The 22867-nt window shown below is 43.2% G+C and overlaps 1 protein-coding gene across 1 annotated transcript in view; it reads left to right on the forward strand.

Annotated features, from left to right (window-relative positions):
• Window positions 1-9528, forward strand: part of BEAN1 (brain expressed associated with NEDD4 1) — a gene marked incomplete at both ends in the record, with an annotated part of 36347 nt that extends 26819 nt beyond the window's left edge. Inside the window, 2 exons of the mRNA XM_079541601.1 lie at window positions 1015-1156; window positions 9177-9528. Coding sequence (XP_079397727.1) covers window positions 1015-1156; window positions 9177-9528 — 494 coding nt within the window. The remainder of the gene's footprint in view (window positions 1-1014; window positions 1157-9176) is intronic.
• Between the last annotated feature and the right edge of the window lie 13339 nt (window positions 9529-22867).

A 22867-nucleotide genomic window follows, 5' to 3' on the forward strand; every position in this document is an offset into this window, starting at 1 on the left:
AGAAGCCTTCTTGCTATCTCAGCATGTGTCCCCCAGACAGAAAGAGATCGGCAGGAGTCACAGTGAAACTGGCTGCCTTCAGCGCTGAGCAGAAGGAAAGCACAGCACCTGATAGACTCCATTAGTGCTGGTAGAATTCCTCACAGATTGCAGAGATTGGCAGAGGTGAGCGTTACCAGCAGGATGGACACACAGCTTGAGAGCTGCACAAGTGAGTCCTGCCCTTTACTCTCTGTTCAGGGAAACGCGGCTTTGATGTCACCTTAAAAGCTGGCCCCTGCCTCCAGGAACCATTTTAAAGCACTGAGTGAAAAGGAAGGATCACTTCATATGGAAGAATAGGAAAGTCCAGGGAGTTGCTGCATTTCCACAATTCAGGACATTCTTAAGGAACTTTCAACCAGAATGTTGAGAGCTAGCTATCACCAAAGATACAAAATAGCATCAACTCCTGGGTATTTCTAGAGCTGTGAAACTTGTGCGAAAGCATTAGGGAACTCCTGGAACAGCTAGCAGGATATTTTTTTCTAGTATTTTCCCATTTTTCTTCTTTTTCTGTGAGCTTTTCTAAGCAGCACAGCTTATTCTGAACACACATGCGCACACACACGCGCACGCGTTTACAATCACACCAAAGCCTGCTTTTAAAAACCTTTGCAGAACTGGCAAGGTTTTGATGCACGCATTTCCTGGGCACATCAGCAGTCCTGCTTGTGCTTTGAAGTTGTATGCAGCACGACTTACACATTTTCAGCCTTTGAGGCAGAAGAGCTTTAGCCACTTGCACTTTGTACAACAGCACTAAATATATAGTCCTTGTGCAAACACCGCAGCTCATTCACACTGACACGGGCTGGCTCGTAAAACAACAGAAATGCCCTGTCAGATCTGATTGCTCTAAGTAACAGCCATTCTGCCTCAGATAGGTTTTGTTTTCTGATGTATGGCAGCATTATGAACAGTAATATTGTCTCAGTGAGAAAGAAGAGCAAACAGTAACTGCTTGTTTTCCAGCTCCAGACAGCTTCTCTTACGGCGGCTCTTTTGGAGAGCTGAGATCCACCTGCCTGGAGGAATTTCCCCCAGCTTTTGATTTTGGTTCCTATCTGGATACACTTTCTCAGGTCAACATCATGTATCCCGATTCACCTCCACGGTAAGCACTTCTTGAAGATTCTAAATGTTATAGTCCTGCACATGCAAAGCCTACTAAAGAGGAAAATTAAATTGCTAGACCAACATCCACTCCAAAAACACAGGTCAAAAGACTCTGCCTACAAACACTTTGTTTAGTTTAAGCTCTAGTTTTCCAATGTAGAATGTCTTTACTAAGTAAAAGCACCTGTACAGGCATTTATCATCTACTGATAATCATATTTGTATCAATAACTTTGATGGCATATGAATGAAATGCACTAGTCATCTATGAAAATCTTTTTTTGGAAGAAATTATTAAGTTTCACTTTTGGAGGGAATTTTTTTTCCAAGAAGAAATCCCTACCTTTGGTTTTCTACTGTACTGTTAGTGGCTGAGGAAATGAGCTGTGCCTCAGTGGGTGCCCATCAGAGTCCTGCCCAACAGTGTTTTATTGTCATTAGATTAAAAGAGACTTCAGATTTATAATGCCTCGGAACCATAACAGACTTGAACAAATTAAACCATTTAGCCAAGTTTCCAATTAAAGCACATTTGTTACTGTAGTTGCAAGGAATTCTCCTCTCGCCAGCTTTATTTCACTATTTGCAAGGATTCTAAAGCCCTTCAATTTTTCTTCTCTTTCAAATACCACGAGCAACTCCCCACTCTTTAATGCTTGCAGAAATTATTATGAAATAAGCAAACAATATAAAACTGACTTTATGGTTTTTACCACTGTTGTTCACGCATGTTAAAGGTATGACAGCATAAAACAAAGAGTCAGTCAGCTCACAGCAGATCCCACCCAGTGTGTTTGGAAAACATCTGGGTATGTCATTAGTAAGTCAGAAATCAAAAAAGTCATTATGGACATATATTCATTACAATACCAAAAATAAAATGTTTCAACATACCCAGAATTCAGATATTAACATATGTTGAGGCATCACAGATTACATTTACACAAATTAGTATGTAATACAATCTCCATCACCCCTCTTACCTGCCTGTCACTTACAACTGCAAAGCTAACAGATGTTATTTGACAATCTAAGTAGCCTGATATGCCACACAAAAATAACAGCTTTTAGTAAACTGTTTTTGCAGGTATTTAAATTCCCATGTTACACTTGCTACTGACCTTACAACTGTTCTGAACAAGCAGCAAAAAAAGGAAGTGTAAGAAACCACTCTAAATCTTTCCATATTTTCAAGCAAGCCTCACTTTTCTATTGTCTTGCTATCATTATTCTATCTGAAAGCACAACTGAAGAAAACATACTGTTCTGGCACACCTAGTAACCACGCTTTACCTCTCAGTCTGGGATTGTTTATTCTGTGTGAGTATCTGCAAAGAAGGACAGCTGCCAGTATGGCTATTTAGACTGAACCTGCACTGTGCAGCTGTAATGGCAGGACTTTGTAGTGTCTAGTTACCTGCAGTAACAGCACTGCCACAACTGACTCGTTTCAAAGAGAGGTACTTCAGAGATGATACAGCAGTTTCTTCCATAGCTGTATGACAGACTTCATTAGAGGATACAAGAACTGTCCAGGAGTGACAAATTTGTTCTTCAGACCATTTGTATACTCTCTGTGTGCCTCATGCACCATGAGTTGATGCATGAAGGAATTCAGTTACTTCCTCCAAAAAACAGGAGAAAGAGCATTAAACAGAGCAGGCTCCAAGCTTTCTACAGAAAAGTGCCTTACAAGCAGCAAAGAATGGGTGATCAACATTTGTTTTCTTCTTTTAAACAGACTGTGTTTTAAGTTAAGCCATGCCCTTTTCTGACTGCCTGTATACATAAGCAGTAGGGAGAACAGTGAAGAAACCTCTTCCTGTTCTTGCTTTAGGATGGTACAAAAAGCAGTTGCGTACTTTCCTAAGTGTTTCTGGATTTTCCAGACCGGTAAAAGCATGCAGCAAGGCATCAGGTGAGGAGTACATCAGACAGGCCTTAATAAGAGCTCATGTGAAGCAGCTCCGCAGTGTGAACACACGATCACTGTTTTTTCTATTCTGGGCATGTTCTACAAGCAACCTTTCATGTATTATAAAGTCACACTAGATAATAAATGGGCTTTTAGAGATGGTGTAAATATTTTAGCAGAAGCCTCACACTGTGAAAAGTTGTTCCGAGTCTGGCATCTAAACTTGTAGAACTTCATATAAACCCACTCACAAACTACACTGGGATTTGGACCCGCACCCACAAGCCTTTACTAATAAAAGTAAATGAGCTGACACCTAGGCAACAACTTGAGCAGGCACTTGGCCAGATTTCTGAGGATAAGCATTCAGTACATACCTCCTTAGCACACAGGTCTCAAAAAACTATACTAGAAGTTACTTCCATTTCCAATCTGAAAGCTGCCCAAAACTGGATTTTCTGTCTTTGTGGACAGAAAATTTTTCTGTCTTTCTGTTTGGAAACACATACGTGGATGCATGTACAGGATGGCACTACATGATCTCTGCTTTCGTGCGAGTTCTCCTCTGTAACAAGGCTGGCAGAAGCTGCCCTGTCTCTTTCCTTGCCCTACAAAACTATTCTGTGCCTGAGGGACATACAGGTGCTCAGGGTGCTGCCTCCTCAAGATTCACCTGAAGCCAAAAGAAAACTCAGGGGCCCACACTGATTACATACACAAGCAATCATTGCTCATCCCGCTACTCTGCAGTTCTCCATAACGTATCAAAAGTAAGGATTTTTATTATTAGTGCTTTTTCTTACTGCTATGAAAGTTACACGTTTTAGAAAAAATGTACTTTTGGGGTAATTAATGACTCTCTAATTAATTTCAGAATTCTATAAGCATCTGTCAGGTTGATTTTACATGAGGATAGAAGGAGAAACAAAATACAGTGGGTATGATCTATCCATTTCCAAGATATTAAGGGTCTCCAACAGCTTGAGGTGGTATTTTAATAAACAAATGCATTTCAACTGTTTCTTTAAGAACTAAACAAAGTGAATAACTGAGACAAAGTAACATGAAATGATTTGGTATTGTATGAAAATAATGTTTAACAAATCACTAATCATGCAGAATTTAGAATATAGTTGATAAATGGACCTGTATACCAAATGGAAAACATTAAAATAAAACATAAACCTAAGAAAATATGATGCCTCTTGAGATATGCTACTGTAAGAGCAGTTCAGCCAGCAAGGGTAACCTACGTTACACATCGTTTCTTTCTTAGGCAAAAACATCACATAAATATCCTTTGTGGTGTTTCAGCATAGCTCAAACCTATCAGTGCATGTATTTTCCAGGAAAGGATTAGTGGTTACCATCATTAAAAGGCAGCAGGTCATCAGTAAAACTGAAACAATGCAGGAGCAGTTCTAGTGGAGTTGCAGCGTGTAACAGATGAAGTAAACGAAAAGACATCTATCTCACACAGAAGGATGTTTCATTCCCCAGATTTGCCTTTTATTCATTTGCTCCTGTCCGTGACTTAAAAAACTCTCTAAGTAGAACCTTCTTCTTTCCCCAGAGAGTAGGTCATAATTTATGAATGACAGTGAGTTAAATAAGATCCTTAGTGTTTCCTTAGCTACAAAGCTATTCTAATGCTTATTGGAAGGAGACCAAACAAATTCATGAAGTTATTTTCAGTCCCCCCAAACAATTCAACAAAGTCAGCTTGAAGACCTGTGGTATTTGGATAACATTCTTTTCTTTGCAGGTCACATTTACATTCAGCATGATGGAGTTAATAGGCATCACAGTCCTCCTTCCCTTTCCTGACATCGTTACCACTTCAAAACTCCACAGTGTAATCTGTGATGACAGTGAAGTCATTTTGACAAGAAACAAGGCAAAGAAATGTAGACAGCAGCACATCCCAGTGTCAGTAACCTTCTCATGTCTGCCTGTAAGGCACCCTGAACCTTAAGGTACCACAACTGGGTAAAACAAATGGCTTGAAGTGAATTCACCACAAGTACTAGATGTAACCAAGGAGGGCTTTCTAAGAGTTAATAAAGAGACAAATGATATTCAAGAGAAGCAGTGTAACACGTTCCTGTGGTCCATTACTAAGTTAGGGTAACAAAGTACTTTCTGAAAGCACTTGCTTTTTTTGTCTGAAGGGATTTTCTTTGAGATTGCTGTACGAACATCAAACACCAGGTTTGTTTTTATGTAAACAACATCTCAGAACTGAATCTCTCAGATAAAATGACTATCAGTGTATTTTGTGCAAGACGCTAGCAAGCATTTTTGGTTTCGCACCGAAATCATGCAACAGAAAATGCAAGAGCAAAGAGCTTGCATGATTTCAGTGTGAAACAAGAAAGAAAAAGAGTGGGAGCATGAAGCAGGGCAGAGAACACTTCCCTTTAGCATTACGGATGCTGAAGCCACAGCTTTATGCAAGTCCAAGCTTCACAGCTGTCAACATCTCAGCTGAAATCAACAAAACCAGATACTATACTTAAGTGACTTGCACATAACAGTATAAATTTAACATGAGGAGTGATCATTACTGATTGCTGTTGATGCAGTGGTTCTTTACAGTGGCAGCCCTCATTACACAGCACGTGTTCCCCCCCCTCCCCCCCCCCCCCCCCAGTACTGGAGTCCATACTAGCTAATAAAAGGCAGCTCATTTATTTTGTCCCAGACTGCTCTGTTTGCAAGTAAAAATAAAGAAAGCTCAAAGCTATGTCAAAAGCTGAGTACACTGCAGAGCAACTCAGCAGCACCTCTTAGTTCTTGATGCACACCTTGCTGCAGAAAAAGGCAGGATCTATTCACTTCTTCTCCAGTGTGAAACTATGCAACTACAGGTGCAACGCTTTGAAGAGAATATGGAAAACTAAGTATCCAGACCATAAACTGCTAATGCAATATAAGAGTTTATCTTAAAAACAAGCTATTTTAATGATTTGTAGTTGCCTTCTTGGCCATAAAGTACTGCCATGAACAAGCTAAAAAGTTCTTCAACTGAAAAGAGATTATTTTTATCCATCCTATGCAGGAAGAAAACATTACTATATACAATCATAGAATGTTTTGAGTTGGAAGAGTCCAACTCCCCTGCAGAGAGCAGGGACACCCACAGCTCCATCAGGTGCTCAGAGCCCGGTTCAGTCTGACCTTGAATGTCTCCAAGGATGAGATTTCATCACCTTTCTGGGCAACCTGTGCCTGTGCCTCACCACCCTTATTATTAAAAACTTTTTCCTTATATCCAATCTAAATCTCCTCTCTTTCAGTTGGAAAGAATTTCCCCTTGTCCTATCACAGCAGACCCTGGAGTCTGCTCAAGAGTTTGTCCCCTTCCTTCTCAGAGCTCCCTTTAGCTACTGAAGTGCTGCTTGTCATGTTTCCCCAGAGCCTTCTCTTGTCCATGCTGAACAGCCTGTTCCAGTTCTATCAGCCTGTTCTCATAGGAGAGGCATTCCACCCCTTGGATCATTTTTGTGTATATATTGATATTTGGAACAAAACACCAAAATGACAGGTTTTAAATACCATAATTTACCACCCATGTGTCTTGGTGCATAAAGGTCTCCTTCACAAATGCCACTTCAATATTTGTCTCAGCAAGCATTTTAGTTTTATAGAGCTAAGCTACAGACCATCAAAGATATCAAACTAAATCCAAGGGAAAGAAATGTGGATGATCAGGTAACAGCAGCGAGCAGAAGGCTCACACTGTGCCCATTCTCCTTCAGGTCAGTGGCAGATTCTGGGCGCCAGGCCCAGAATCAGTAGACAGACAGGCTTCCTCCTTTTTGCAGCTCAGCAAAGGGATTCACAGTTTTCCACCTCAAAACTCACATTACTGCGGGCTTTCCAAAACCAGAACTCTTTTCTCTCTTCTGCTATGGTAACAGGACCCAGCAGGTGCTATTCACTAGCCTGATTACATCAGTCAAAACCAGTGCAAAGATTTCAAATACATTCGCTATGCTTTAGGTCAGCAAAATGTAAATTAAGTAAAGATGCAGCTCAGAGGGAGTAACCCTGCAAGGAGAGATTCTTCCTTTATTCTCAGTCTGTGATTGAAGTCTTAAAATCTTGTAAAAGAGCAGCAGGTTCACTTCGAATTGCAGTGGGCTTAGTAGAGACTGGACTTCAATCTCTTCCACATGCTGTATAAAAACAACTCAACCTCACATCTGCTGAGGTTTGTTCCTGAAGCACCTAGCTGCCTTACTTAGGACCTTCAGAGCATATAGCCATGGTTTTAAATTCTTTCTGATGGAGAAATCAGGATATTCCAATCTAAATTTAAGACCACTGACCTGATGAATAAAAAGTAATATGAAGAAGGATAAAAATAAAACCACCTCTGGATATTTAAATTGTTTGTTGTATGAACACCTCTGTGGTATTTGAGTCGTTTGTTAACCTTGTGCTAAGATACCATTTCCTTACTGGAAAATTTCTCTCCCCCCAAAACCACTTTTATCACCCACCCACAGAACAGTAGCATCAAAGCCAACAGCAGCAGAAAGGAAAGGAAACAGCTGAAGGAAAGGTTTGAGTGCAGCAGGAGCCAGTACTCTTCTAAGGCAGGGCCTCAGTGGCTGATTTCAAGAGGTTTGAGCTCTCTGTAACTGATACGGGCTGCCTTGCTGCAATTCACTTATAATCTACAAGCAGGGTTTATTAGCTTGGGTCTAGCCTGGCAGCAACGCAATTACAGGGGCAGAGTGACTGCCTGCAGTCTACAGGGAGGACACGTGCTAAATATCCTATGTCTCAGGAAATATCTGAGATCCTAATAGCTAGCTCTGCAGTTACTGCAGTTGAGGAAATGGGTTCTTAATTTGTCTGGCTCCAGCAGAATTGTTTTTCAGGTCAGCTGACTGGGAGAAGAGTTGGGAGTTTTTGGTGGTAGAGGGGGTTTCTGTCTTTTTTTTTTTTCTTTCTTTCTTTTAAACAGGAACCATTCTTCCTTCCCTCAATCTAATTAAAAATGATCCTGAAACAATTAAACAAAGCAGTCATTAATAAAGCAAGTCCAGTGCTTAAGAACACAATGCTATGCCTCTTCCTCAAATTTGCCTGCATAGCCAGTGAGCTCAGAACCTTCTTTCAAACCACTACACCTGGGCTGGTTTGATAGCAGAAGTAGAGTCAGCTGTTTTCTCGCCAAATGGGTGATGCCAGGGCAGCCAGGTAGGAGACCACCAGGTAAGGGACCAGAAGCAGAGACCAGCTCAGCACCAGGCTGCCAGCCCAGCAGGCCGATCTGCCTATTTGTCTTCACACCAGGGCTGCAAGGCCTGAGTGCAGGTGGAGCCAGGAGGCAGCAGTCTGCCTTGGCTCTAGCTTAATGGCACAAAGCCTGGACAGACCTGAGCTGGCTCTGTATGAAAATCCCACAGACCAGTCTTTCTTGCATTACTCCAGTTTAGGAGGAGCACAATGGGGACTCTGCTGAGTCTCAGAATGGCCAGCATGAGTCTGTCAAAATTATTCATCACAGCTCTGCACCTCCACAAGGAATCCTGCTGTCTTGCAAGTACAGATCTGCAGCCCAGACAGCCCCCCTGTGGGTTTCAGACTGAGCACAGACTGAAGGATGTCCTAAAGATCTGTGAGTCAGAAAGGAAGGCAGGATTTGGTACAGTACTCCATCTAAAGCTCTCCAAACCTTTTTTCCATAACTGTAAAAATGGCAACAATGCTTTTTCCCCACCCTTTCATAAGTTTGCCCATTAAAAAGAGCTGAGATGAGGGCTGAACCCTGCTGTGGGCCCAGCAGTGCAACATCAGGCATGGGTACAACCGAAATGCAGAGCCAGGCACAGTGCGGCAGCCACAGCTGCGATTCATACAGGGTCTGAGCTTCCCCAAGACCTCAGGGATTATCCTCAGGTGCCTGGAGATGTGCTTTTAAGCATTAAGTTCTCGAGTGCCTTACATGGCAGGGTAAGCAAGGATGTGGGCTGAGGAACCACTAGACGATCCTTTTCTTCTCACTTCACCTGCCCCTGTTATGCTGACAATGATGCACTGTGGCATTTTTCACAGGAATCTAATGAAAAATTTGTTTTTCTTTCAGCTATGATGAATGTGTGGGGCCAGGAGCAACGCAAATATATATTCCCACAGATGATCCCCCCCCCTATTCCCTTACGGACCCCTGTCAAAGAAATGAAATATCTATAAACATCAGCCGGGAGGAGGAGGAAGCAGCAGCAGGGACTGCAGGGCAGGCAGCACACCATGCCACCAGGATACAGGGCTGGCAGCAGCCCATCCCATCCATCTCTCTGTCGTCGCTCCCCACAGAGGCTGCTCCCCGGTACGAAGCTGTGATGTGTGAGCACAGCATCCCCATCCCGCTGGTGCCAGTGGAAGTACTGAAAAACTCTCCCTCTGACTATCAGACCGTTCTGAGCCAAATCCTGTGAATAAAAGGGGCTTTCTCCTTCCATCTTTCTGAAGAACTCAGACTGAGAAAAAGAACACATTTAAATAGAAGAATAAAACCTCTTAAAGTTTTACCTATTTTATATCTTTACTAAGGGATGTAATGGGATTGTTTTTTATTTTTTACAGTGAATTTTGAAAGTTTACCTAAACTTCCCTCTTTGTGCTTCAAAGCGTTCCATGGCGTCACATAGCACAGGACAGCAGCACTGAGGAGCAGTGCTATGGCCTTCCTGAAGCATCTCAGATCTCACTGATATTGCCACTCAATGTATATATATGTATATATGTTATCTAGTCAAGCTTACTCCTCGATTTGATGATAATGTGCATGCTTTGGAACAGAAGGAAGGAGAAGAGCAGTTCTTGTCTTTGTAGGTGTCAGTAGTACACTTTATCCAGTGTCTTGGCAACAAAGCATTTTTAAAAAATTCTTTTTCTAAATATGTATTTCCACAGACAGAAACAGAACACAGCCTGCAAAACATGATTATCAGCACCCTACAGAAGCCAAATAAAAAAGAGGAATCTTTTGATACCCGTGCTTTTCCCTCAGATACCCCAGCCAGTTCCAAAACCTGCTGTAAATCTCTCACAAAGTCAGGACCAAGCAGCAGGAGGGTAGCAGTAGCTGACCCAACACCAGCTGCTATGCCAAGGGCACTGCGCCCAGCTGTGAGGGCCCAGGGCTGCACACCCCTCACTTGACACACCTGGAACCTTGAACTCCTTCCAGCATGCCTACACTGTCAGGAACTTCAGTTATGAGCCTGCAGGATTAAGAAAGGACCTCCAATAACTGAAGAAGAGTGAAGTAAATAGTAGATGCTGGCTTTGGCATGCACGGTAACAGAGAAACTCACTATGTACAGAAACTCCTCATATTAGATCTGACCCTTCTCGCTGACATTTTGCTATTCACATTAGCCCCAGGTCATAGGCTTGGACTCTCATGTGCTCATCTGATGAATGTGGGGAGGTGGGGATGAGCGCTCACAGAAGCAGCAGGAGGAAGCCACAGAAATGAGGTTCATGCTGCATGTTACATACAGTCTCCACTTAAGGACCTCAACCAAGTTTTCCTCAGCACAGTTATCAGAGGTGCATCTGCACTAAATCTCTTAGAGATGTTCTCACTGAAAAAATGGGTAATTTTTACACTGATAAAATGGACTTCAGGTTATTACCCCCCCTAGAGATAAGTAGAAAGGAATATAAGCAAACATATTACTGTATTTAACAGCAAATATCGTTCAAAATATTAAAATTACATTTCAATTTTCTGTAAATAGTAAATAACTTCCAACAGTAATCATTACTCAACACTCCAAAGATGGATGCAAATATAATTAATATATAAGTTGGGAAATAATCATTTGGTCCTTACTGCTCTGTAAATCATACCATTACTGAGTCATAAGCACATGATGGAATCAGATAAGTATGCATTTTTTTCAAGCAGATAACAGTAAACATGTATTCTGCTTAAAAAAAAAAAAAAAAAAATCTTTTGCAGATCTATGAAGTTCTCAATGTATTATACCCAAAACAACAAAAACTCACAATTTTGCATTGCAAAATAAGCTGGTGGACACTGCAGAATTTCGACTACATTCAGTACTTGTATCTTTAATGGACAGAGCTATTCTTCTGTATGAAGTACCAGTGGAGACAGTTCTGTGGCACACAAGGTATCCCGCAATAAGACACAGAATGCTGCACTACCAATAAGGCCAGAAGAAAAAGCCAACACAGAAGTTCAGCAGCCAGCTTTATTGGCAGGAAGATAAGAAGTGAAGGGAAACACAGGAAGAACAGGACATGCAACTGGGACAGACCAGAACTGTGGGCTGATGCTGGGGGCTGGAGAGGGAATCTAGCAAGTATCAGAAGGTAAATGGGATTTCAGTTTTTGAATGTGTGTCTTTCCTACCTGTACAGCAAAGCTGGGAGCTCTGCTGAAGATAAGCCATTCACAAGTGTCTGCTCTGTTATACAAACGCATCCAGTTTCTGTGTACTGTGGGCAGTGCTTCTGTCTGGCTGTTAACCTGACATGGATTTCAGGCCCTGCCACTACCTTTATATCAAAGGAAAATAATAATTTGATTTGTACAGAATAAATTTATTTTAAGCAGACTTTTGAAGAAAACAGGAGATTTATATTTCGCCTCACAACAGAACTGCTGTACTGAAATTACAGTAGATCAAATCAAAGTTGTTCCCCATTTGAGGACAGGCACAGCAGCACTGAGAGCTGCCTGCTCCTGCACTGTGCTGCACTGTGCGGCGGTCGCCTGTCACACAGCACAGTGCACACAGCGGGGCTCAGCCACCCAATGACCAACCAAAGCACTCCGTATTTCGGATCCCCGATAGATCCCAGCAAAATGGGCAGGGCACCTCGAGAGTACAAGTCAGCTCCCATTAAACTCAGAAGAAGTTCACAGCCGCTTATCAGACGTTAAACTCTGGTATCATTGTAATGGTAATCCTAAAGCCAAGCTGAAAGTAGGCCTTGTGTTTATTACATGATTAATAGGAAAACACAGACTGCTTGGAGATGCTGTTTCTTACCTACAAGACAGCAATGCTGTATTTCTGTAGTCATCTCTTCTGCTTTGATTTTTGGTATATGGATCTTCGCATACAACTTTTATTAAAGAACGCACCCGTACTCAGTGAGCTTCCGTGCTTTTATTGTGCAAGTATTGCCCTCAGGTGAAGCATCACAGACCACCACAAACACATGCAGAGGTACCTCAGACTAAGGTCAGGAGGGGAGAGAGGAGCAGGTCAGTAACAGGTCGATGTTTCCCCCCTTTTTCAAATAGATAATTCTCAAGCACAGCGAGATGAGTAATGTATTTCCTGAGCACGACCCACCTCCAACTCCAACTGCTCCTCACACAGGCTGACAACAATTCCCACCTGGGGAAACAGACTCCACATGGAATTACAACCACAGGCTCTTAAAGTTACTGTACAAGAGCATTCATCCCTTCTCCTCTGCTCACAGCAATGCATGTTTCAACACTGGCTTCTGAACTCACAACTGTGTGGTAAATTGCACGCAGCTCCACATGCACAAGCATTCTCACTTCTACCAAACAAGAAAAGCCAAGAAGCAAAACTGCACAGGCACAAAGAAAGATTTAAGGAACCCAGAGGCATGCACAGCAGCCCATTTGGGCTTTGGGTCCTTGACCCTCCTCATTTTTCTCACATTGTTCCAAAAGCACTCCTCTGGCAAAATCAGCCCAACTGCAATGGAGGGAAAAACAAACAAACATAAGGCAACAGCAGGGACACGGCTTGATGCAATGCACTGGGTACTGGTATCGTGCCTTTCGAATTCCAAGCAAACAGCAGCAATCTGTACAGCTGCTAGTGCCCCATCCCTTCCTTCTGGGCTCTGGGCCGTGACCAGAACCCTGCCTGCCCCGTATTGAAAAGTGAAATACTCAGGGGAAAAAAGAAAGGAAGAAAGGAAGAAAGGAAGAAAGGAAGAAAGGAAGAAAGGAAGAAAGGAAGAAAGGAAGAAAGGAAGAAAGGAAGAAAGGAAGAAAGGAAGAAAGGAAGAAAGGAAGAAAGGAAGAAAGGAAGAAAGGAAGAAAGGAAGAAAGGAAGAAAGGAAGAAAGGAAGAAAGGAAGAAAGGAAGAAAGGAAGAAAGGAAGAAAGGAAGAAAGGAAGAAAGGAAGAAAGGAAGAAAGGAAGAAAGGAAGAAAGGAAGAAAGGAAGAAAGAGAAAGGAGGGGAAAAAAAAGCGCCAGAGTAACAAAACGCAGCCATTTTTCTACACGACAGAGAACAGCAGAGGCTGAAGCATCCAGTGCCGCTCGCAAGCCATCTCGAGCCACGCGCCGGCCCGAGCGGCGCCGCGTGGCGGCTCGGGGAAAGCCGCTCTGCTTGTAGCACCGCGCGGCCACCGCCTGGGAGACAGGAAGGGCTTTGGCCAGCGAGCCTGAGACGTGTGCCGGGTACAGAGCCGGACTTCCCAGCGGGGAATCCAAGGTAAGACCTACCGTGCAAGCCGTACCGAGACGAGACCTACAGCACCACGAAGGCACGCTGTGCGCGGGCTGAAACTGCTCTGCACAAAGCCGAGGTCGGGGGAAGCCCGCACCGCACCCATCTATGGAGTCACACAGCGCAAAAGGCAGAGCCCAAAAACCGAGACCGGCAACGCCATTTGCACAGGAGCCGCCCGAGCTCGGCAGAACGCGAATCGAGGCCGCCTTACCTGAGCTCGGAGGCCGCTGCAGCGCCGCCCTCACACGACGACCATCACGGCGACCACGCTGCCGCCTCGCGGCGCCCATCCCTCGCACGACGCCGCCGCCGCGCTTCCCGCGCTCTGCTAACTCCGCCCTCGCGCCGCCGCTCGCGGTGCGCCCGCCCCCGCAGCGCTGCCCGAAGGCCGCCAGGGGGCGCCCTCCGCCGCCTTTCGCTTTCGGTTCGCGGCCTCCCGCCCCGCGGTCGGACGGACGGGCCGGGTCTCCAGCGGGCGGGTCGGCGGGAGGGCGGCCCCGCGCCGCCATGGAGGAGCCGGCGGCCGAGGAGGAGGAAGGGGTGCTGCGGGACTACCTGGCCTACTACGCGGCCCGGGGGGCGGAGGGGAGGCTGGCGGCGTGCGACGAGGCCGCCCTGAAGGCGAGGGCGCGGCGGCTGCCGGAGCGGCGGGGCGCGCTGGACGTGCGCGGCGTGGCCGAGCGGTGCCGCAGGGCCCGCGGGCGGCGGGGCGGCAGCGTGCTGCGGGACCTGCTGAAGGCGCTGGAGGTCCTGGAGCTGCTGTGCGTCAACTTGCTGCTGTCCCCGTGGAGGAAGGAGATCAGGTCGCTGAAGGTAGGCGGCGCGGCCTGCCCCAGGCCTTTCCCCGGCGGCGCGGGGCACCGGCGAGGCGTTTCGGCTTGGTGTCGATCCTCCGGAATGGCCCTGAGCCCGGGCATCACGCGTGACACCGCGGCCCGGAGCTCGGCCCCGGGAAGCTGGCGGCGCTGTGTCCGAAGGCAGAAGCCGCGCGAGGTGCTCGGTCTGACGGCCCCGCGCTGCTGCTGCGGTTGGCCGAGCTTACGGCATCTGCCAGCGGGAGGGTTATGGCCGAGCCGAAATCCACTTCGATTTTACAAACTGGGCCTCGTGCCTTCGGTAGCTCCGAAACAACACGTTAAACTTTTCTCTTTTTTTCCCGATCTATTAGGCAGCAGCACTTTAGACAAGTCATGCTGGGAGGGCAGCTCGTGCGACAGGAGCACGTTTTGGCACTGTTGTTTCCCCCGAATAGCCTCAGCGCAGAAGGGTGCTTTCAAAGTGACCTAGTTCCAGGAAAGCAAAGTTAGAGCAGCACTCTGAATCACTGAGAAAGAAAATGATACGCTGCTGTCACCCGTTAAGAAATATGAGTAACAGCAAGTGCATCTCTTTAAGAGAAGTTAAACCTCGGTGATTGATTCCACAGATCCTCTGTTGAAAAGGTCTTCTTGTTCTTCATTGGAACGCAGGACTCACATCCAAACGTCTCTAGTTTGATTAAAGTGATTTTCCTTCTCTCTTCTTTTCTGCATATTGATGCTCTTGGCTGATACCTTACCAGTTTTAAACTGGCGTAACATTGTTATGCTACGGCAAGTGCTTGAGAGGCTGGCAAAATAACACTGTTAGAAAGGCCTTGCTCAAACTCGCACCTCAAACTTCCAACAAAATAGTTTTTAAAAAGATTGAAGTAATTTTTGAAGTAGTTTTGTTCTTATGGAGTCTTTCACGCTTCCCCCATCCCCACCCCCACCCTTCATCTGTTTTTCACTGTTCCGTTCTGTTGCAGACATTCACCGGTAATTTTGTCTACTATGTTCAATCTGTGCTCCCAGATGACATAGTAAAAACAGTACTGGAGAAAATAGGTTACATTGCAACAACGGCAACAGAGTTTTCACTTGTCAGAAAGAGAAACAATGAGGAAACAAAACAGACTGCCTTTGAAATATTTCTGGCAAGAATTGAGTGTGAAACCATCCTCGAAATGACAAATGAAGAAAAACATGGCAATCTGGAGAAGACTTTGCAGAAGAGTTCACAAATACACTGGCATCACAAAAATAAGGACAGAGAGGATCAGTCGCCCCAGAGAGAAGACTGTGAAAATCTAGAAAATAAAGAAAATAGTGAAACGTCTTTGTGCCTTGCTACTCAACAGAAGTCTTCACCTAGTAGCAGTATGTCCTTTGAAACCACTCGGGATCTGAAGATCAAAGATGACGCTCCTCACTTAGCAGTGACTCAATCCACTAACAGGCTTCAGGAACACCAAAAACAAGTCATTAACACAGTACACTTTCCGGGCAAATGCTCAGACAGCGAGGACTTCTTGATCAAATATAGTGACATTGTCATAAGACAAACACCTATTTTCAGTGAGAATCTTTCTCCAGAAGCTTTTGAAAAAAAGCCAAGAGCCAGTCTAAGTGAGGAATGTGTTTTGGCAGCCACTGCCCAGTCAACTGCAAATGAGCTCTGGTCAGTGCCGCTCTCGCCAGGAGCAAGCGGTCCACCAGCCTTTGCAATATTTGCTGACAGCACTTGTGAAAGTAAAAGCTCTTCAGAGTACGAAGCTCAACAAGTGGCTGAAGAGTCAATTGAAGCAAAAATTAATGATGCCATAAACTGTGTAGACCCAGACCCTGCAGACAAACCCAATGAGCTGAAGTCTCTGCCATACACGGATTTCACATCAGTCCAAAACTGCCCCGTCCCTAGGGAAGAGGAAGTCTGTGATCTGTCTTTAACCTTCACAAAACTACAAGTCCAGGACACTCAGGAAGATCTGATGTATCCAATAGAGGAAACTGGGCACCCTGAGTCACTATCATATGCAAGTGACAGGAATATAAGAGAACTGAATCATTCCAAAATGAAATGCACATACTCAACTAATGCTGAAATGCAGAACAGAGCAGCTGCATTTATTGAGCCATCTCCGGATCTCTGCCGTACTACTGGGAGCGTGGAGGATCCCACTGGTGGCTCTGATGGCAAGGGACTATTAAGGGGTACTCTGAATGCACCTAGGGCTTCTGAGTGCTTCAGGCACATCAGAGAGCCTCCTAATCCCACCTACATTCCACCACGAAGTATTGATGTTCGGTCTCCAAGCAGAAGAAGCACTGGTGCACAGGGCAGGAGGAACCTTCTGCAGCCTGACACTGAATCCAGTGAAGTAAAAGCAGAGAACTATAATTTAAAAGTAAATGAAATCCAGGAGCCTTATGTTATTATTGACAAAACTGACCAAGGAATGTTGTGCTAGCACACTTGATTCTAGCAGTGCTTTATTTGTAATTTGCCTGGGGTTTCCCTGCCCTAGTTGTGGCCTTGATCATCTTTTCAGAGGAGACAATTAGCTTTGACAAAGCTAATCATAAACAAACAAAAACACCACCACTTTTGGACAGTAAACATTGGAGTAATTGAGAAAATTCTTAAACAGCTCTCTCCTCATGAAATCACTCCATTTAATTCATTAACCAGATTCCATCTGGCTCTAATTAATGCCCGAGGCCTATTTTTAGAATATGGCATGCTGTACAATGACAGGAACAGGTAAACATTTCTAAACTGGAAGGCTCTATAGTGTTACAAGTGCTGTGCTGGAGTGCAGTTCTGTTAGCTCGTGGCATTCCTGTGAAGCTGTATTCTGAGCTAATCTTTCTTCTATTTTCAGTTTAAAGATAAGCTTAGAAAATCAGTATTCTCTAAATTAGTATAAATTGTCTATACCTGACTTTCATCCTCCTGAAATGTGTAGAAGAGCGGGCGGATTATACCAGAAAAGTCTCAGGAGCTAAAATGCTTTTTGAATAACTAATAGCTGGAGTTTGTGATCACCTGATTCCAGCACAGCAGGAGGAATGCAGCTTTGACTGAACAAACACCAAATGACAAGACTTCAGCTTTGGATGGTGTTAATGGGTGGGTGAAAAAAGTATTACAAATATGCATACAGAGACTAATATTTCTGCACTGGGTCTGGCTGGGATGAAGTTAACTTTTTTTAACAGAAGCTATGTGGTGGTGTGGTGGTGGTTTAGGACTAGTTGCTAAAACTCTTGATAATGCACTTGCATTCTGGGCTGCTGCAGAACAGTGCTTGCACAGCATCAATGCCTTCTCTTCCTTACTCTGGCCCCCACTCCAGTGATGGTGGGCAAGAACCTAGCAGCTGGAACAGCTGACTGGATTTAGCCAAAGATATTCATACCATATAGCATCATGCTCAGCAATAAAACTGGGGTAGCAGAAGTTTTTGGTTTGTGGTTTCTTTTTCGTCTACCTTTGCATCACTTGTTCTTTTCTTCCTCTCCTCCTCCTCTCACCAATTAAATCTCTATCTCAAACCAAATTCTTGCTTTTGCTCTTCTGGTTCTCCTGTTTTGCAGGAGGTTGAGCAAACCAGCTGTGTAGGTGCTTAGCTGCTCACTAAGTGAACTCACCACGACCTCCTTGTTCTTCTTTCAACTATTTATCTGTTCTTCCTAACCATTTCAGTTTTTATAAGATGTATTTTCCCCCCGTAGGGCAATTAAAATTGTGTTTTAAATAGTATGTTGTGTCATATATTCAGGAAATCTAAAAACTGAAAAATCACTTCTCATCACATATAAAGATTCCTCATAAGTATTTAGCTGACCACCGGTACTATATAGACCCATGTACCTAACATGCCATTTTTACCTTTGCTGTAGCCACAGGAGTATTTAACAGCAAGTTACACATGAAAAAACAGTGCTAAAGTTGGTTTCCCAAGAAACTAAAGACTACCACTTGAAACACCCCATATAAACAGCCAAGCTGCACAGAACATACGGAACATAAAACAACTGTGTTCTGAGACTCTACTTTTTGTTAACGCTTTTGTTAATTGATTGAGGCAGAACCTCTGTGGTAGATTGGCCAGGACTGCTAAGTATGCATTCAGCCTGCATTTGGAGGGAGCTGCTATCACCTTAAAATGCTCAGTTACTTTCAAATATGGTCTTTCTGCTGCAAAGACACCTTTTCTTCCTGTATGAACAGTAGGCTTCTGAGGTCTTGTACTAGAAGGTACTTCACTTGCAAATTTCTGCTGTCTCTAGAGACAAGTTTTACAGTTAAGATACCTGTGAAAAGACTGGATTTGAAAACCAGCTGAAAGAAAAGACAACTCATATTTAATATGCCTTTGCCATCAGCCCTCTGTACAACTGCTTCCACATGGGCAAGGTACCACGAATAGGGTTTAAAATCCTTGTAAATACAATTAGATCTGAGACAGAGAGGAGAACATAAATCCTGATGGTGCCCTCCTGTCCCTGTTGCTATTGACCAGTACGCCTCTCCTTGGCTAATTAACTTAAAGAGCAGCAACCACTTAAGCAGCACTGTTAGCCTGCAAGAGAGCTGCCTGAGCCTCAGAGGAGGGTGATTTGTTTGTGAAATGTGTGCCTATCCCCTTGTGAGCTGTCAACTTTAATTGTGCTACAGCTGGTGTTGATTGTCAATGAATTGAATGGGGATTTACTGACTGTTTTTATGTCTTTCCATCATAGAGACACAAGGCCAGCTCTGCTCCCAAATCTATATGCTACGCACAACCACTCTGAATGGCTCAGCTCTCCCAAGCTTCAAATTAGAGAAATTCTCTTTTGATCAGTGCAGAAACAGAGCTTAGGCAGCAGACCCAGAAGCTGGCTGACATTCAACTGCACCACCTCTCCCTGACGGGTCTGTTTAGTCATTTTCCCTCCCCTTAACATTCTTGTCACACATACAAACTTGTCCTGTCTAGAGCTAAGGTGCTTAACAAACACAGTTTGGCTTTAGAGTCAACTTTTTGTGGGTTTTTTTGTTTGTAAAGCTAGTAACGTAAACTAACTTTCAGCATGAAAACAAACAGCATGCAGGCACTAAATGAACAAAGATTTACAATTTGCTTCAAATTATAAATGAAGATCTTAAAATACAAGTTGTCTGCTGAGACATAAACAAAAGCATACCTAAGAGAGTCTGAGAAGGGCTTGCAAAGATACATGTCTCTACTGTTCTGAGTGGTCTCCAAACAAGCAAAAGAAAACAAAACCAAAACCCACACAATTTCTAAAACATAACATTTATTTATTTAATTTTACTTGTATCTCAACACTGGGAAAGTTATAACATGTAATCCACTGTCACCGCTAAAGACTCCATCCAGTGAAAGTTAATTGGCACTGTTCTCTTAAGTGAGACAGCTGATAAATCCTAAAGGTTTCCTTTTCACAGCATTAAACATTACAACTCCCTTCAGTAAGGACAGGAATGGAACAGAATACAGCAGCATGTGCAAAGCAGCCTACTTACAGTAAAAGTCCTAGCAGCTTAGTATTTATCGTGGGGAGATGTGAGGGAGAAATAAATCACCCATCAGACAGAGGGATCACCTCAAAGCCCCCTGACGTAAGAATAAATAAAATCAAGTAGTGTGGTACACAAGTAAAAACCAGAGCTTCTCTGTTGTGTCACTCTTGCCTGACCTTTTGTATGCATTCAGAGAGATCACTCTTACAGGAATACATTTACATAACAGTTAACCCTTATAGTAATTTTTTGTGTTATTTTAGGATAAGCCAGTTTCTCTTACAAAACAAACAAACAACAAAAAAACAGATAAATGGCATCTGGACAAAACAGATTATATTTCCCTTATGTAGGAATTAATCTTAGAGCTACTTTTTTGTTCTGAGACTAAACTTTTTAAAAACTTGCAACTTATGCAACTCAATATACAAATAACTCAAATGCTGCAATTTACCAAATGCTGGGGGGAAAAAAAAAATGTAAAAAACCATAATCCTCACCTGACTTTAACCTGCTTTAGAAAAGCACAGTAATTACTTCAACCTCCATACTCTACAGGAAGGACTAGATACTCCAATTCCTCAGGCAGGACAGTAACTCACTACGAGTCATTATTTGCAAGAGCAAAGAGAACTTCAGGTCCAAACATTTTAATTGCAACTGATGGCAGAATACCCAGACTCTGCAGGAGGAAGAGCACTGAAAAAGAGATGTTGGATTAGTTCCTGCTGTTGGCAGTAGTTCTGCATGCTAATTACACCAGTGAACACAATTATCATCTTCTTAGGCTTAGGCTTCTTAGGACCTACAGTTTTGGAGATTCACCTCCAAAATGTTTAATCAAATAAGATATAAACATCCTCCCCATGCCAGAAGAGAGCGCACAGAAGGCCAGATGAAGAAAATGCAAATGTTTAACATTTTAATTTTTGCCAGTCTGTCTCTTCAAGTCAGTTTGCGTGCTGCTCACAGATGTTCCTGACCCTAGGACACCTCAATCAGAATGAAGTAAATACTGAAGTCTGGAGAAGATATCCATCCAGACCAGGTATGCAATACAGAAAAGAGATAATCAGTTCTCACACAGCTTGCAGTTTAGATGTGGAACTCACTGTGACAGGATATTATGTCTAAATGCTCAGAAAGTGACAAACTTCCAGAATAAAGTTCTGTCAGGGGCTGTTAAACACAAAGAGAAACCTATGGCTCAGGACAACAGAAAAAAACCTGGAAGAACTTAAAATGGCAAAGAATCACTTCTTGTTAAATGGTTCACATGCCATTCCAAGCTCCCAAGGCAAGGGGAAACAGTACCACAAAGGCTAACTGACTCACCACATTCATTTCTGTGAGGTACTAAATTACTTGCATTTTCTGTACAACAGAATTAAGTGGCTCTTCTCCAGACTGCCATGCTAGCATGCACAATACATACCATTGGCTTCTACAACTCATAATCAGATTGCAATTAACAACAATCTGCAGATGGCTGAAACTTACAGAGCTATTTCTAGAGAGCTTTTTTATCTTTTTTATTCTCTAAGAGACAAAAAGAGCTTTGAAAGTTTATCAGAATGATTCCAAAATGACCACTATATTCCTGTACAAATAAGCTTCTATAAGATAATTATTTAATACATAAAACCTTACTTTTAAGCTAGAATTCTAAACCTTTAGAACAGAACAGAACAGGTTCACAAGCTTCAGCATACTAATGTAGTACTCACTTGGAAATGCACCCTGCACTGATCATTCCTAAGCTGCACTGATTTAAAAAAATAAATGAAAATCCCACTAGAAGAAATGAACTCCATCTCCTGACTTGGAAAAAGCTGCAGTCATTTCAGCTACAGCTATCTTCAGGTATATACAGCTTCCATAAAACCACAAAATAAAAGAAGTGTTCACATTTAAGTAACACATAAAAAAGCCAAGTAACTGGAAATTATGGTCGATAAGTTACAGATGTTCAGGCAGTAAGCAGTGGAAGACAACAATAAGAAGGTAAAGCAGAAATAAAGAGCACATCAACACTTAAGCAAGTAACCACAAAAATTGAACACCCATTACATTTCTCTATTTCCCAAGCCACAGTAAAGTGATCAAGGTGTATACCCAAAGAACCATGCACATGTTTACCTATAATAAATAATAAAACAGATCAACCCAGATATTTTCAAGAATCCACAGCAGTTAAGAAATCAATTATTTTCAGTATTTATATCACCGTTTGAAAGGAAATGCAGAGCTCCAAATCCACTGTAGTCCAAATCCACTAGTCCCCAACTCGGCTACGGGTTTCACCAAAACTAGAGAAATAGGCCCCTTTAAAAACCTGGCCTAGAAAAACCCTCAGAACCACTGTGCAATCAGTTACAAAGACTATTTGACTATTTCTTCACCACTGAATTCCATGGGACTATGCATAGCTACCTTCAGAACTACAGAACTATATTGTGATGTCATGTTTACATGTTTACAGTAGAAACTGAGGTCAGTGAAATGCACCAGTGCGGGCAGGATTACAGAAGGAACCCCTACACACTCTATTTTGACATAACCAGAGCAGTTTAACAAAGCTATTGAACACAGTGCACACCAGGACATCCCATCCTGTGCATGGAACTACTCCTTTACATTACAGAAACAGAATTGTCATGGGGGAGAAGAAAAAAGTTATTTCATAGGAAACAGCAGTGAAATGGGAATGAAAGACACATTTTAACAAAACATGCAGTAAAGTGGATGGAGAACCTAAAAACTTGGAATGGAATTGGGTCATATTCTGTTTATGACTTGTTCCTGAACATTTTGTAGTGAGAAATTCACAACATCCTACAAGGCGTAGTTCTAAAGCAGAAACCACTAAATTCAGAAGTATTACAAATATTCAGAATTGTCTCTGTATCAGACTTCATGAATTATTAAAAAAAAAGTACAACCTAACAGATTT

Source organism: Tetrao urogallus (assembly GCF_951394365.1).
Source record: "Tetrao urogallus genome assembly, chromosome: 12".
Classification (NCBI taxonomy): Eukaryota; Metazoa; Chordata; class Aves; order Galliformes; family Phasianidae; genus Tetrao; species Tetrao urogallus.